General features: G+C 39.9%; 1 protein-coding gene across 1 annotated transcript in view; it reads left to right on the top strand.

The window, feature by feature from the left end:
• Positions 1 to 8,137: 8,137 nt before the first annotated feature.
• Positions 8,138 to 17,542, top strand: part of GRM5 (glutamate receptor, metabotropic 5) — a gene marked incomplete at its 5' end in the record, with an annotated part of 130,624 nt that continues 121,219 nt past the window's right edge. The window contains one exon of the mRNA XM_005875643.2: positions 8,138 to 8,373. Coding sequence (XP_005875705.1) covers positions 8,138 to 8,373 — 236 coding nt within the window. The remainder of the gene's footprint in view (positions 8,374 to 17,542) is intronic.

Genomic DNA, 17,542 nt, shown 5'->3' with positions numbered 1-17,542 from the left:
TTATCTTCTTGTTCACCACTATTCCACCACATTTACTAGTAGAATATGAGTTACCCAACACCTGATCAGTGAATAAGGGAATAAATGCCACCTTGTTTTGGAAGCAGAGAGGAGGGAACTATTAAATCCAGGGGAGCTTGGGGATGGTTTTTATAAGTTGCAACCAAGCTCAGTCTGTCTGCCTGATGAATGAATTGGATTTTATCACATCAGAAAACACGTGAGGAGGTGAAAGGATGGTGCTCTGTGCAGAGGGCACAGCATACTCCAAGGCATTGAAGTGCAAAAGTGACATAGTTGAGAAATAAAAAACAGCATGCTATGTCTCTAATGCACAACATGTGTCTGGTAGTGTAAACAGTACCAATGTCATCAAGATAAGCAGGACTAAAGAATTCAGGGAGCAAGAATAACTGCGTGTCCACCCTCGCTTTCCCTCACCCATCCCACTCACATCCCTGATATAAACATAATGACTGTAGGAATAATAGTCATTCTGATGCTTCCATTTTTATTCAGGTACTGCTCCTTTTCATGCAGCTTTTGAGGTGATTTCTTTATGCTATTTTCTCATGGCAGATGCTTTCCCAAGAACTCTGAGGAGTTGTACTGAACTAGAGGCCCGGTACACAAATTTGTGCACGAGTGGGGTCCCTGAGCCTAGCCAGCGATCGAGGCCAATAGGGGGCTAGCCGGCTGGGGGTAAGGACCCAGGGAGGTTGTCCAGCTGGCCCCTGAGGGACCCCAGGAGGTTGGTCAGCTGATGGGGGGGCCGGCTGGGCAGGGGGAGGGGCCGTGGGAGGTTGGCTGTGGGAGCTCACTGACCACCAGGGGGAAGCTCCTGCATTGAGTGTCTGCCATCTGGTGGTCAGTGCGTGTCATAATGACTGGTCGACTGGTCATTCGGGTCATTCACTTTTATGTATATAGATAATCATGTTGCTGTTTGAGAATTCAAATAATGGAATCCTATCCATTGAATGTGATTAGCCTCCCTTGTAAATAAATCAGGAGATTCTAAATGTAAGAATGAAGAGTTTTGAACCACCCAGAATAGTAATTGAGGTGATCAGGGAATAATCTCAGAAGCCAAGATAGAAATGTGATTTTCAGTAAGTGATGATTTGGTGACTGGAAACCTAATGAACTGTACTTTTTGTGGACAGATTGAATAAAAGGAAAGAATATGTTCAGTCTATAGGATAAATGAGGACACTTCCAATGGTCTGGAAGTCCTCGATGCCTATTCAAGCAGGTCATGGCTAAAGGATTATTGGCTTGTTGAAGGCATGTATTGGAACCTACCATAGAACCTGTGCAGTTTGAATATATAGAAGAGGCATGCAAAATGGTTACTGAATTAATGAATTAGAATGAATAGAACATGAAGACTGTTGCTAAAGGATCATCTCACGCTACATATATGTTTCTGTTTTCCATAGCTGTAACTTAAAACATATGTTGATAAGAAATAAAAAAGGAAGCACATATTATATTGTCTGCATTGTAAATTTTTATATTTTTACTGGTGAGAAACATTTTAAGTTATTTAGCTTCTATACATTAACATTCAATAATTCATGAAGCTTTTTTTTCATAATTTTCCAATATGAATTTTCCAATATGAGTTTTCTATTCCTGTTAGCATGTAGCTTTCAGGGACTTTCACATTTTAGAAATGTATTTTGATATTAAATCTAGTCATTTTAAGTATTGCAGTAATTATTTTAGAGCCATAACCATTGGTATGCTTTATATGTCAGTAATTCAATACAATGAGTGATAAAAATAACAATTTTAAAGTTAAAATATTTATGTTATAATGATATAATAGAGTATCAGGTCTTTACAGTTCTATAATTCTCATTATTTCTCTCTCTCTCTTTTTAGTGCCAACAGCTATTATTCAGCATACAAAAACATAAGCAAAATAGAGTGGGTTCAATATGGCACTGGAACCACATATAAGAAAAGTGTTAACTTGTATTTTTAACATTCAAATCAATTTTGTATGTAGAAATTAGATAGAAATCTAGGAAAAAGAAATACTAGAGAGCATAGCAAGGGCAATCTGATTATTGTAGACCCCAACTTGCATTCATTTTCTCCATTTTTTTTACCCAAACCTGATGTCTGCCTTCTTGCTCTTGGGAACTCTGGATAACATATTAATACTATGCTTGGGAGTTATTTTAAACAGCAAAATCAATTAAAAAGAAACACAAAAAATAAATTTTACTAAATAGATCACTCTGCAAATATAGAATCCTATATAATAAAAGCCTAATATGTTAAGTGTCCGACCATTTGAACAGTCACTATGATGCACACTGACCACCAGGGGGCAGATGCTCCAACCAGTAGGTTAGCTTGTGTCTGGGGTCCGGCCAATCAGGACTGGGCTAGATGGGCCAGACATGCCCTGGAGCCCTCCCACAATTTCTCCCCAGCCTCAATCATGCACTGGTGGGGTCCCTCGGCCTGGCCTGTGCCCTCTTGCAATGTAGGACCCCTCAGGGGATGTTGGAGAGCCGGTTTTGGTCTGATCCCCGCAGGCCAGGCCGAGGGACCCCACCAGTGCCATGCACCGGGCCTCTAGTTTTCATATAATGAGGATGGAGTCATTATCAAAGAATTGGAAAGAAAATAATGAAATAGATGAGAGGAGATGGGTAAAATATCAACCAGTGAAAAGAGAAAAATTAGGTGGATGGCTGGCTGGACAGATGACTTCATGAATGGATGGATGAATGCATGTGTGAATAGATGGATGGATAGATAGAAAATAGATAGATAGATAGATAGATAGATAGATAGATAGATAGATAGATAGATAGATAGATAGAAGATACACACATACAAACAAAACCTAGAAAAGTGCCTTAAATATGGTATATTTCCAGTTTGTTCCCTAATCTTCCTAATCTTTTTTTTATTTCGTAAAATATTAGTCATCTAAAGATATTAAAGTAGTGCCAAAATCTTGACAGTCCACTCTATCAATGCAATAGAAACCATTAGATAGTAGAAAAGTAAGCTCAAGTTTTTCTTGGTATATCATTTTACTTTTGAATATATTATTCCTCACTTAGACATACCCTATCATCTTAACACAAATCTTAGAAGCACATTTTTATTAAAATGTTAATTTTTAATAAACTAAAGTCAATATAGCACCATCTAACTTAGCCAGCATAGAATGAACTTTCTTGAGATTTACATATCAAATAATCCCCAGTAAGTTTAAATAGAATAATCCTGCTTTGTCACATAGATATTGGAACTTTCTGTTTACACACAAACTTCTTTATGATTTTTATTTTGCTGTTGAATGAAAGAATATGGGTCAAAATTATTTTAAACTCACAACTCTAACTTGTAAGCTACTAATAAAATATCACTTCTGGCTAAATTGTTAAACATAGAGAAGAGATTTATACCTTTATACCAAAAGGTTCAATTCCCAGTTAAGGGCAAGTACCTGGGTTGCAGGTTCAGTTCTCAGCCTGGTTGGAGTGCATGTAGGAGGCAACCAATCTAGGTGCCCCTCTTCTCTCTCTCTCTCTCTCTCTCTCTCTCTCTCTCTCTCTCCCTCCCTCCCTCCCTCTTTCCCTTCCTTCCTCCCACTCTAAAAATCAATGGAAAAAATATCCTCAAGTGAGGATTAACAAAAAAAAATAATAATAAATAAGTTTAAAAAGCTAAGAAACATGATGAGAGATGAGTAAATTCACACACTCTGGTTCTAACACTTTTCATGGAATATAACCTTCAAAAAAAGTTTATCAGAACAGGCTTTTACAATCCCCATTAAATTCAATGAATGAATTGTGAAGGGTAAATTGAACCCATTGTAATCTTATATTTCTTATGTAATATGCATAGTCATAGCATTACTTGAGAGCAAGCTCCTGTTAACAAAAGGAGCAATTTAAATCCTCTCTTCCTTGGAGAATGGGTGCTTGACAAACAGAGCTTCCTGTCTCCTTCGCAGCACGCCCATGCATCTCCTCAAGTGCCAATGAGACCCACACTCTCATACCAATGATATAATACATCCTCCAAAACAGAGGGAGAAAATGAGGCAAACAAGCCCACTTCATTTCAATTTGTCAGCTTTAAATAAAATCTTCTGCAGCTGAAAATGAGAATCTTGAGGGAAGATAATGTGAGAAGTAATGAAATTCAACATGGGAATGAAACATATTGCATTTTTTTTTTGATCTGCCACAAAAGTTTTTGAAATTTCACCATAGATAATTTAGAATGAAATACCTTCTTGTCAAGGAGGACTTAGAGGAAGAATTAGCTTATTTTTGTTTGTTTATTTTTTTCTCTTCTACCACCTACTGAGGACTTAGGAAATATCTCAAGTTTTCTTGAGCCCCTATGATATCTTAATGAGTAGTCTATGACCTTTGGAACAACTCTCACTACCAATTTTTAAGTCAGAGTTGATATAAAAGAGTATACTGAAAAAAAATGCTTTTTGCACTTATGTTAATTAATTACTTTCATAACACGTCCCCGGGCACTGATTTTATATGCAAAATATTGGAGCATGCTCTCTGCCTGCAAAAATAAAGTAGGAAGGACAAAAGAGCAAGTTGTAGAATGGTAAAAATCTATTGACATTCTGATAAATAAAAATAGCTGGATATCAATTAAGTAAACAATGATTGTTTAATGTAAGTCTTTTCCTTCACCCTTTCCCCAGTGCCCACTCCCCCAACCCGGCTTATCTTCACAGGCCAACAATGCATTCAGAAGGCTTCATTCTGTTCTTCCACTCAACACTTTCTGTATCCCTTCTCTTCACTCTTTGGTGTTATTTTTTTTCATTGTTGAATTTCCCCTTGATTTTCTTTATCTTTCTTGAAAGAACACTTGTACCTCTTCAAAGAAAGGCCAGCAGCACTGGGTCCCAGCAGATACATAGCACAAGTTGTACAAATTCCAGTGGGAGAGAGGACAGGAAAAGTCAGTGTCTTTTTTCCCCCGAATGTCCCAAGGTGTGAACAAATTTGATACTAACATCATTTCAATGTCTTTTAAAGGGTGTCCCAAAATTCACGCAAGAAGTAATTTTGATAGAAAACATGTGTTTATAATTAAAAATTGTAATTTTTTATTGATTCATAAAGGATACAGTATAGGGTTACTTATGGAATAGCATATCAGGTAAATAGCCTCCACGGCTTTGCTGGCACATATGCACTCTTTTGTTGAAATTTTCCATGACCGTTTTGCGTAAATGTGGCTGAATTTCGATGAGGCTCATTTTCATTTTGATGGCTTGGTTAATCAACAAAATTGTCACATTTGGGGTTCAGAAAATCTACGAGTGATTGTTTAGAAACAAATTCATCCACAATGTGTCACTGTTTGGTGCGGATTTGGGGCTGGAGGCATCATCAGACCATTCTTCGAAAATGTGGCTGCTCAGGCAATAACAAAAGAGTGCGTATGTGCCAGCAAAGCCGTGGAGGCCATTTACCCGATATGCTATTCCATACATAATACTATACTGTATACTTTATGAACCAATAAAAAATTTACAATTTTTAACTATAAACCTGTGTTTTCTATCAAAATTACTTCTTGCGTGAATTTTGGGACACCCTTTATTTCCAATGTTGTGTCTTATGTATTTTTCTTATCAGCTAAGAATACTTTTACTTAAGCTATTATACTCAGACCATTACACCATGAACTCTCTGATTTTAACTCTTTTATTTTAAAACTAGGGTCCCAGTGCACGAATCTGTGCACCTTGAAAGGAACTATGGATCATGAGGCTGCGGTGGGCACAGGGGCGGGTCTTGGCCATCCTCCGTGCCCCCACCCGGCCCCTCCCACCGTGGGCCCCCTGGTCCCCTGTCTGCCGACAGCCCCGCTCCCATCACCACCATCACTCCGAGTCACTGACAGTGTGGAGTGATTGGGGCCAGCCCTGTCAGCGGGTATGAGCGAAGGCTGCTGCCCTGTTCGCTCCTCAGGAGCAGGGGGAGGTAGAGAAGCCCTGAGTGGTGATTGGGGCTGGCAGCCACCTCTCGCACCCACTACCGGCACCAGAGCTGCCACTTGCACCTGCTGCTGGCGCCCGGTGCTGGTCCCAATCGCTTGGCGCCATCGGTGGGTGTGAGTGGCAGCTCCAGCGCTGGCAGCAGGTGCAAGCAGGGCCGGCGCCAGCAGGAGGTGCGAGTGCTGGGCGGGACGGTGGTGCGTGGGAGCAAAGAATTTTCAGTAACCAACAGAGGCTCACCCTGATGATAGCAACTGGTGCCCCGCCTTGGTCTGGCGCCCCCGCTCACCTGCTCCACCATCCCACTGCAGCCAATGCCTGCCATGTTCTGCGAGTGCCCCCTGGGTGTCAGTGCACATCATAGCGACCAGTTGTTCGATTGTTCGGTTGTTACGCTGTTCCGTCTATTTGCATATTAGGGATTTTTATATATAGATTCATAGATTTTGAGTGATCAGTGCACAGAATGACAGCAACGCTGAGGCGTATGTTCCTTGACACCATCGATGGCACATTGTTAAGATGTTCTTTCAATCACTCTAATGTAAAACATAATTTCCTATGCGTATTTTAAATGTATTAGAGAAACAGGATGGGGTAGAAAGACTATACAAACTATGAAATACAAGGACTCACTTTGAGGCGCTGACAAATCACTATATATTTTTTTATTTTTGTTAATCCTCACCCGAGGATATTTTTTCATTGACTTTTAGAGAGAGTGGAAGGGAAGGGGAGAGACAAAGAGAAAGAAACATCAATGAGAAAGAGACACGTAGATTGGTTGCCTCCCGTACCCAACCAGGCCAGGGATCCAGCCTGCAGCCAAGGTACATGCCCTTGACAGGAATTGAACCCAGGACCCTTTATTGAGCAGGTTGACGCTCTATCCACAAAGCCAAACCGGCTATGGCAGCAAGCTTTTGTATTTGTTTTTTTAACCCCTATAATTCACTTGTAAAATGTAAAAAGAGAGAAAGAAAGAAAGAAGGAAAGAAAGGAAGGAAGGAAGGAAGGAAGGAAGGAAGGAAGGAAGGAAGGAAGGAAGGAAGGAAGGAAGGAAGGAAGGAAGGAAGGAAGGAAGGAAGGAAGGAAGGAAGGAAGGAAGGAAGGAAGGAAGGAAGGAAGGAAGGAAGGAAGGAAGGAAGGAAGGAAGGAAGGAAGGAAGGAAGGAAGGAAGGAAGGAAGGAAGGAAGGAAGGAAGGAAGGAAGGAAGGAAGGAAGGAAGGAAGGAAGGAAGGAAGGAAGGAAGGAAGGAAGGAAGGAAGGAAGGAAGGAAGGAAGGAAGGAAGGAAGGAAGGAAGGAAGGAAGGAAGGAAGGAAGGAAGGAAGGAAGGAAGGAAGGAAGGAAGGAAGGAAGGAAGGAAGGAAGGAAGGAAGGAAGGAAGGAAGGAAGGAAGGAAGGAAGGAAGGAAGGAAGGAAGGAAGGAAGGAAGGAAGGAAGGAAGGAAGGAAGGAAGGAAGGAAGGAAGGAAGGAAGGAAGGAAGGAAGGAAGGAAGGAAGGAAGGAAGGAAGGAAGGAAGGAAGGAAGGAAGGAAGGAAGGAAGGAAGGAAGGAAGGAAGGAAGGAAGGAAGGAAGGAAGAGAGAGAGAGAGAGAGAGAGAAAGAAAGAAGGGAGGGAGGGAGGGAGGGAGGAAAAAAGAGAGAGAGGATCATGTCATAGGATGGTTAAGTTAATAATAAGCATGTTTTAGAAATATTTTATTCTTATTTTACGATCATTATAATAATTACTATTAAGAAAAAATGTATTTAAAGTGAACTTGACTTAGCTATAAAATGTTCAGTAAATAGTGTGAATGGTGATATGCAGCTTCCAGGCATACATTATATTTTGCAACCAGTGAAATTCTGCCAAACCATTAAGTTATTCTCTACAGTTCAAGGCAAGTGGGGTTTGTGCCTTTCAGCACTTTTAGCCCCAAGGTTTCCATTGTGCTTTGCATTTTTAATTCTAACAGACCGCTACCTCAAAATCATGTAGGTGTAATGCAGGACCACGATGTGGCCTGAAATAGCCATTTAACGACAGCTTTTCCAAAGGAAAGCCAGCGGAGCCCTTTGCTGAGGAGATGCCTGTTCTAAGCCAGGGGTTGTCTGTTTCCCCACAGTGATGGCTGGGCTGACAGGTATGATGTGACTGACGGATATCAGCGAGAAGCTGTCGGTGGAATCACAATCAAGCTCCAATCTCCCGATGTCAAGTGGTTTGATGATTATTACCTGCAGCTACGGCCAGAAACAAACCTCCGAAACCCTTGGTTTCAAGAGTTTTGGCAGCATCGCTTTCAGTGCCGGCTGGAAGGGTTTGCACAGGAGAACAGCAAATACAACAAGACCTGCAACAGTAAGCAGATTTATTGTTCCATCCTACCACCGGTCTCGACAATTTTGTCTCACCTCTTCGTATAATTCATTTGGGGTTTTCCATAGAAATCACTAAATGAACCCTTAATTAATACAAATTACTTTCTGTTGGTTCATGTTTTCATTCAGCAATCTTACATATATCTCAGTTAGTTTACGCCCCCTTACACTTTTTTTGCTATTGCTAAATAATTCACATGTTTTATATATAGGACTACAGAGCTTTGTTAGGATATTTGCTAGAAATAGTCAACAGTGTCCAGGGCCCTTCATTATGTTCAGTATCTTCAATATTGAAAGATTCCCTTTAGTATTTTTTATAAAGTGCTGGCAACAAATTCCATCAGTGTGGGTTTTTTTTCCTGAGAGTATCTTTATTGCACATTTAGTTTTGAAGGATCTACTTACTGAGTATAGCATTCTATATTGGCAGGTTTTCTTTTCTTTTCTTTTTTAATTGTTGACACTACAACAGATGTCCCCATTTTTCCCCCCTTTGCCCACCTCCACTCAGCCCCAGCCCCACCCCTACTTCCCGCTGGTCATCACCACACTGTTGTCAGTGTCTATGGGTTATGCATTTATGTTTTTTGGCTAATCCCTTCACCTGCTTTTATCCAATCCCCCTCTCCTCCGCTCTGACAGCTGTCAGTCTGTTATATGGATCCCTGCCTCTGGTTCTATTTTGTATATCAGTTTATTTTGTTCATTAGATTCCAAATATAAGTGAGATCTTATGGTATTTGTCTGCCTCTGACTGGCTTATTTCACTTAGCATAATAATCTCCAGGTCCATCATGCTGTTCCAAAAGGTAAGATAAATAAATAAATAAATAATGTGATTTAAATAATAATAATAAAGAAGGCAGGTTTCCTTTTATTTAATTTTATTTTTTGCATCGATCTCCAGGTCCATCCATGCTGTTTCAAAAGGTAAGATAAAAAAATAAAAAAATAATGTAATTTTTAAAAAAAATAATAATAAAGAAGGCAGGTTTTCTTTTATTTAATTTTATTTTTTTCATCGTTTTTTTTTCCCTTTAAAAACAGCATTCTGTTTCCTGGATTCCATGATTTCATTGAGAAATTAGCCACGACTCTTAATATTTCCCTGGTAGTAATTTGTCTTTTTTCTTAGCTTTTAATGTTAACCTTTAGTTAACTATGAGGAGAGTAGGAATGGATTCCCTTAAATATTTCTTTCTTAGGGTTACCAAACATTTCTAAACTTGTAGATTACAGATTCTTACCAGTTTTGAAAAATCCCAGAAATTATTTCCTAAAACATTCATTCTATCATATTTCTGTTTGCTCCTTCTGGTACCCAGTTATACCAATGTGAGACTATTTGACCGTGTCACACATGTGACTTTTTATCTGTCCCTTCATATCTTTTCTCTGTGTCCTGTTTCATTCTTTTCTGTTATTCTCTTTTTGATTTCACTAATCATGTCTTCTCCTATGTCCAGTCTGCTGTTAACCAAAATAAGAGGTACTTCATTTCTGATACGGTGTTTAACAAACCCAGAATGCCAATTTAATTCTTGTTAATAGTTTCCAGTTTTATGTTAAAGTTTTCCTTCTCACCTTTTTTTTCAGTCCTTTACTTTGTTTCCTTAAACATATTGATCATAGTTATTTTATGGTCCTTCTGGATCTTTGGTAGTCTATTTCTGTTGACCGCTTTCTCTTAGTTATTGGTCCCATTCTCTGTTTCCTGACACGTGCCTTTACTTTGTTTCCTTAAACATATTGATCATAGTTATGGTCCTTCTGGGTCTTTGGTAGTCTATTTCTGTGGACCGATTTCTCTTAGTTATTGGTCCCATTATTCTATGTTTCCTGACACGTGTACAGTATATTTTCTTTTATGCTAGACAATGAGTTGAAAATCACCATAAAGATTAAATTTTACGTTATTTTTCCCCCAGCGATAGCTTGCCTTTTCCAGATTCAAAGAAATTGAGATGGTGTAGGTTGTAGCATAAAATAGCAGCAATCAACCGCTCATTAAAATGTCTTTAAGGAACAATTAGCACGGAATTTTAATTGAGAGTCTAGCTATTATATTCCCTGCTCTGGATGACTGACTCACAGATTCTCACTATTTTTGAGCTTTGCTCTCCAGCCTCCTGCACCATAATGTTTCTAAGTTTGGCATATTTCATGGGGGGAAAAACTAACTGAAGTTTGAGCAGTTTCCATTCTTCAAGTGGAGCTTTTTTCCCCAAATAATACAAAACAATGGGAGACTTTAGTCTTTCTCTTCAGAATCTTGAGCCTCTCATGCCACCTGCAGAATCTGCAACTGGATCAGGAGGGGAAATGGCTGTCATGCACTTAGGGCTCCTGGGGTTTAGAAACTGACATACCAGATCATTTCAAATTCCAAAACTTTTTCTGGTTTCTCTTTTTCCAGCAGTGCCCTATGCCAGGTGGAATTATGCATCCCCCCACCCATCCCAGCAACAATTCATGTCCTTTCCCAGAACCTCAGAAGGCGACTATTTAGAAATAGCATCAGTGCAGATGTAATTAGGCAAGAGGAGGACATACTGGAATAAGATGAACTCTTAATCCAATGTGCCTGATGTCTTTGTAAAAAGAGAAACAGAGATGCACAGGGAGAATGCCATGGCGGGGGTGGGGGCCACAGGCAGAAACTGGAATGATGCTGCCGAAAGACAAGGGCTGCCAAGGACTCACAGCTGCCACCAGAAGCTAGAAAGAGGCAGGGAAGGGCTCTACCCACGGTCTCTGAGAAAGCGTGGCCCTGCTGGCCCCTTGATTTTGGACCTCTAAAATCCAGAATTGTGAGAGAATAAATTTGTTTTTTATTTATTTTAATATATTTGTATTGATTTCAGAGAGGAAGGGAGAGGGAGAGAGAGAGAGGAACATAAATGCTGAGAGAAAATCATTGCTTGACTGCATCCTGCATGCCCCACACAGGGGATCGAGCCCACAACCTGGGCATGTGCCCTGACCGGGAATCAAACCAGGACCTCCTGATTCATAGATCAGTGCTCAACCACTGAGCCACGCCAGTGGGGCTAAATTTGTTGTTTTAAGCCGTGTAGTTTGTGGTACTTTGTTAGGCAGCCCTAGGAAATACGTCTCTTTATTTAGACCAAGCTGGATCATCACCTGGGTCCAGAATCTGCAGATACCTCAGATAATAAAGCAGCCGGTGCCACCTGCCCACTTCTGTAGGTCTATTCTCTGCTAGTTCATTTTCTTTGTTGCTTCCATACATTGTCACTGCCTTTACTTTTTTTTTTTTTTTTGCATTACTTTGGCCTGTTAAAGCAATGCAATGAAAGAATTTTTATTTGCTTTCTTTTCCATTTTGCTTAACACCAGAAGTTCCTCCTTTACTCTTTATTCTTTTAAAAAATATATACATTTCTATTGATTTCAGAGAGTAAGGGAAGAGAGAGAGACAGAAACATTAGCGATGAGAGAGAATTATTGATGGGCTACCTCCTGCACGCACTCTATTGGAGATCAAGCCTGCAATCCAGGCACATGCCCTGACCAGGAATAGATCTGTGACCTCCTGGTTCATAGGTCAATGCTCAATCACTGAGCCACCAGGGCCAGGCTACTCTTTATTCTTAATTGTTACTCCCCTGCAATCCCAATCTTGATGTATAAATAAAGCCTACCATTTATAATGTCTAAAATGTTTATACTTTTGTTATTTTTGTAAGCATTTAGAAACTTAAATCAAAATATTACTATAGCCCTTTTATGTTTCAACTATGCTGTATTGTTAACTCCAGGTTTTCATATCATTAACAGTGAGCCTGATTTCAGTAAGTCTTATTTAAATTGCACAATTATATTAGACTTAAATTGTAAGTTAAATTAATAATAATAAATGAAAAGCATTAAGACTATAATTTAATTTTTCTAATTGTTTATTTAAATTACCTAGTAATAAAAGCTACAGAGGATTTAATTAATACTGTTTTCTAATTACTGCATGATAGTCTATTTTTGAATCAATTTAAGGACCCATTTCCTTTAGAGCAGCTGTTCTCAACCTGTGGGTCGCAACCCCTTTGGCGGTCGAACGACCCTTTCACAGGGGTCGCCTAAGACCATCCTGCATATCAGATATTTACATTACGATTTTATAACAGTAGCAACATTACAGTTATGAAGTAGCAACGAAAATAATTTTATGGTTGGGTCACAACATGAGGAACTGTATTTAAAGGGCCAGAAGGTTGAGAACCACTGCTTTAGAGTTATACTCTGTCACCCACTGACATTCAGTCACTTTCTCCTTTCTATAAATTCTCCTCTCACTTCCACTAACTTCCAGAGGTGTCATTTATGACATTAGCACACAAACATCCTCACCTGGATATCCTGAAGGCACCTCAAACTTTTTTTAAAAATATATTTTATTGATTTTTTACAGAGAGAAAGGGAGAGGAATAGAGAGTTAGAAACATCGATGAGAGAGAAACATCAATCAGCTGCCTCTTGCAAGCCCCCTACTGGAGATGTGCCCCCAACCAAGGTACATGCCCTTGACCGGAATCGAACCTGGGACCCTTGAGTCCGCAGGCCGACGCTCTATCTGCTGAGCCAAACCAGTTAGGGTGCACCTCAAACTTTTGTATGTAAAACTAACCTCATCATGACTTCTGTAACCACAGCCTCCAACTTCACTGTCCTCCTTCTTGAAACTCCAGTTTAAGTAAAAGAGTCACTCATCCACCCTGTCTCTACCCGGTCTCCTGAGATGTAGGAGTAAGTGATTTTCATATATTCCCCTTCTCTCATCCTTTCATTAAACTGGGCACCAAATGCTGTGAATTTCACTGTTGGAAAAACGTCCACATCTGTTTCCTCTTTCTTACGGCCTGAATTCAAGAATTTATACTACTGCTGACATTTGGTTCTTCATTATCTCTCCCGTCTGGTATCAGAGTAATCTCCCTATTGAATTTTCCTTTTGATATCAGCTTCTTTCTCCTCCATTTTATGCTGAAAATTGTCCCAAAGGTGCTCATCTAAAGCAGGGGTGAGGAACCATTTTTCTGCCAAGGGCTATTTGAATATTTGTAACATCATTCACGGGCCATACAAAATGTTCCACTTAAAATTAGCCTGCTAAATGCCTTCCCATGGCATTTTTCCTGTGTGTCTATAGCCTGCTATAGACCGTCACATAGTTATTAGAAAACAGTATTAATTAAATTCTCTGTAGCTTTTACTACCAGATAATTTAAATGAACAATTAGAAAAATTAAATTATATCCTTAATACTTTTCATTTATTATTATTTAATTTATAATTTAAATCTAACAATAGTAGGGCCAGACCAAAAGATTTCATGGGCCTTATATGGCCCATGGGCCAGACGTTCCCCACCCCTGATCTAAAGAATGAATCTCATCATGTTATCTTCATTCTTAAAGATCTTCCTTGTTTCTCCAATGTCTGCATAAAGGAATCTCAACTCTTTGGCTCCAGTCAAAACTTTTGACATTCGGCATTTGCATTTACATCTTCTAATCCTTAAACTCGTGAAAATCTGTGCCACAGCCACTTCACAGACTGTGCTCTTGCATCTTAGAGCGATCTCGCCACTTCTCCCTGCCCTTTTGCACATGCTAAGTCTTTCTCAGTGGAAGGCCTACCTCAAGGTATTTGTCAATTCCACTGAGCTTACATTTTCATGCTTTCTAATAACTCCAGTTTCCATGCTCTCAGAGAAACTCATTTCCCTAACCTTTCCTTCCTGTGCCTTTTGTCTTTTAGCCACATTCCAATCCAGATATTGAACCCAGATCCTCCACTTCCTTTATTTTTATGCCAACAAGTACCCACTCGCATAGGCATCTATACTTGGAGGTGTTTTTCTTCCCTTTCTGTTACAGCAAGTTTCCAGCTAAAGGTGTCCACATCTTCTCTCATGAATGTGTCTCAGGAGGACTGGAGGTGGGTTAGTTAAAGGATACTTTCTTATGCATCAGAATATTTTTCTTTCATCTTGTTTGCATTTGAAATGCATATTAGTGGTTTAACCATTATTCAGAACGCTTCACCATCTCTAAGTCTGAAAACGTGACCAAAAAAAAAAAAGCTGAAATAGTGCACTGAGAGGAAATAATTATCTGGGTAAGAAAAGTACCACAAAGTAAAATAGAGTAAGTGCCACAGCTAATCTCTAGATTAAAGGTTCCTCATCCTCATACAATATTAACATTTCTGAGGTTGCATTTGGAAATAAAATTAATTCAGTGTGAAAAAAAGGATTCCATGATAACATATATTGAGATGATCACATTCTGTATCCATTCTTTGGAGATCCATAATGTATATCAACATGTTGGAAAAGGACAAATCCTGCTATAAAAAATTTTAAATACCCTTCTTTAGCCCAGCATTTTTTTCTCTTTTACTATGAACTCATTCTTCTTATGTAACACTGACTAACACCATACTTCAGGAAAGGCTACACTAGGACAATATTAATAACCATATACTAAAGAAAATAATTGATCTCATTATCCTAGTGCATGTGGTAAAATCTGCTGAGCAAAAGCCCATTTCTGTCTTTATATCAGCCAACGAATTAAGTTAAATTAGAATTTGATGTGACAGTTTGGGCTTAATACAATTCTTGTATTTTTTTACAATTTGGTACTTTTCATTGCCGGGGGAAAATTTTTTTTCCATCTCAGAGTGTGCTTTAAGGAAATGTAACATAGATGCAGATCAACTCCCTACACACATACACACACACACACACACACACACACACACAAACATATCAAATTTTTAAGAAACATAATCTGTCACATTTCTTCTTTTAATTCCAGAGTTTAAGAAACGAAAGTAATTATTCATCCAAGTAAGTGGTAGTGTATGTAATTTTTCATGATGAATATTCACCAACAGAAAGTACTCAATAAGATCCGCAGAAGCAAGTCCTTACATTAGAAACTGTGAAGGTTCCCAAACTCTTAAGACACTAGAATTGAAGCCCAGAATATCTATATATATAAAAGGCTCAGCGACCATCCTACCATCCAACTGGTAGTTATAATGCGCAATGACCACCAGGGGGCAGATACTCTAACTAGTAGCTGTGACGCGCACTGACCACCAGGGGGCAGACACTCGACACAGGAGCTGCCGAGCTGTGGTGATTTGGCAGCGGGCAGGGGTCAGGTGACGCACCCCGGAACCAGAGAGGAGAGAGCCCGATTCTAGGGTGCTTCATCTGAGAACCACCCTCTCGCAATCCGGGACCCCTCAGGGATGTCGGAGAGCTGGTTTTGGCCCGATCCCCACAGGCCAGTCTGAGGGACCCCACCTGCCAAAGGGACCCCACTCACTCTACAGATGCCCGTTGTGGCACGGCATGCCCCAGGTGTGGCCGGCCAGGGAGGAACCACAGGAGGTTGGCTTCAGGGCATGTCCAGCCCGTCTCGCCCAGTCCCACCCCACTGGCCACCTTCCAATTAATTAGTTTCCTTTCAATGTGCTTGGGGCACAAGTATTAAGATATTTAAAAGAAACTAAAGGGAGACCTGACAAGCTTGCTGAATCAGTCACTTGAGGCATAAAGGTGCACTGTAAAAAGCATTGGCTTTTGACCCAGAAGATCTATATTAAAAACTCAGCCTATAGCCACCACTAGGTCTCTCAGAGCCTCCATTTTCCTGTGTGTGTAAGGGGGGGATGATTATTAAAAATAATACCCAACTTTCAAAACTGTAGTGAGGCTTCAGTGTGATGATGAATAGGAATACAATTAAAGATCAGATGGGAGCCCGGCCAGTGTGGCTCAGTGTTTGAGCACCAACCTATGCACCAAGAGGTCACTAATTCTATTCCCCTCAGGGCACATGCCCGATTTGGGGCTCAATCCCTGCAGGGGGTGTGCAGGAAGCATCCACTCAGTGTTCTGTTTTTGCATTGATGTTTCTCTCTCCCTTTTCCTCCTCTCTAAAATCAGTAAAAACATATTTTTAAAAAATATCAGATAGGAAAATACCTGCCTCCAACATAGATGAAGTAGTAGAGGCTGGATTTACTCTCCTGCTTGAAATAACAACACAGGACAACATATATAAAACACAGTTTTCAAGACTTCAGACATCAAGCAGTGAATGACAGTTATTTTTTTTTAAAATATATTTTTATTGACTTCAGAGAGGAAGGGAGAGGGAGAGAGAGAAAGAAACATCAATGATGAGAGAAGATCATTGATCGGCTGCCTCTTGCATGCTCCCCAACTGGGGATCAAGCCCACAACCTGGGCATGTGCCCTTAACCAGAATCAAACCCGGGACCCTTCAGTCCAAAGGCTGACACTCTATCCACTGAGCCAAACTGGCTAGGGTGACAGTTATTCTTAAGAGACAAATAAATGAGGTGAACCCTCTGAGTTAAGAAGATGGTATTGTGAGTTCAGAGGGAACAAGGAAGCTGGAGTTTTCAGAGCCCAGGACAAAGAGATGAGAGCTGTGTGAAAAGAGGACTCTGGAGAGCTGCAGAGGTTCCCTCTTGTGATTTTCAACTGGTGTGCCACAAGAAGTTTAAACCTTCAATACCTGACTGTTTAGTCAGGGGCACTGACCTCTTTTCCCTTAGGTTGTCAAATAAAAAATGACAACAGCCAACACAACAATAGCCCTTTGAAGTGTGAATGCCCTGTCTTGAACCATAAATATATAGGTTGTATAATATAGTTGCATCTTATTGCTCATGTAGCATAATAAGGTTGCATTTGATTGGTTAATTCTTGATGCCAGAAATGCTTCTATACAAGTATAGGCACCTGATTTTTTTTAAAAAGCAAAAAGGGTAGGTAGTTCATATTATTATTTTTTGAAAATCAATAAAAATTATAACTAATTTTGTCAAATTGGCAAAAAAAATATAATTTTGGTGTGCCACAGAATTTTAGTAATTAGTTTATATATGCTATGAGATGAAGAAGGTTGAAAATCATTGCTCTAGTGGTCAGCAAACTGCAGCTTGCGAGCCACATGTGGCTCTTTGACCCCTTAAGTGTGGCTCTTCCACAAAATACCACGTTCGGGTGCACACGTACAGTGAGATTGAAACTTCGTGGCCCATGCGCAGAAGTCAGTATTTTGTGGAAGAGCCACACT

The sequence above is a fragment of the Myotis brandtii genome, unplaced genomic scaffold (genome assembly GCF_000412655.1).
Source record: "Myotis brandtii unplaced genomic scaffold, ASM41265v1 scaffold468, whole genome shotgun sequence".
Classification (NCBI taxonomy): Eukaryota; Metazoa; Chordata; class Mammalia; order Chiroptera; family Vespertilionidae; genus Myotis; species Myotis brandtii.
This window is presented reverse-complemented; position numbering and strand designations above follow the sequence as displayed.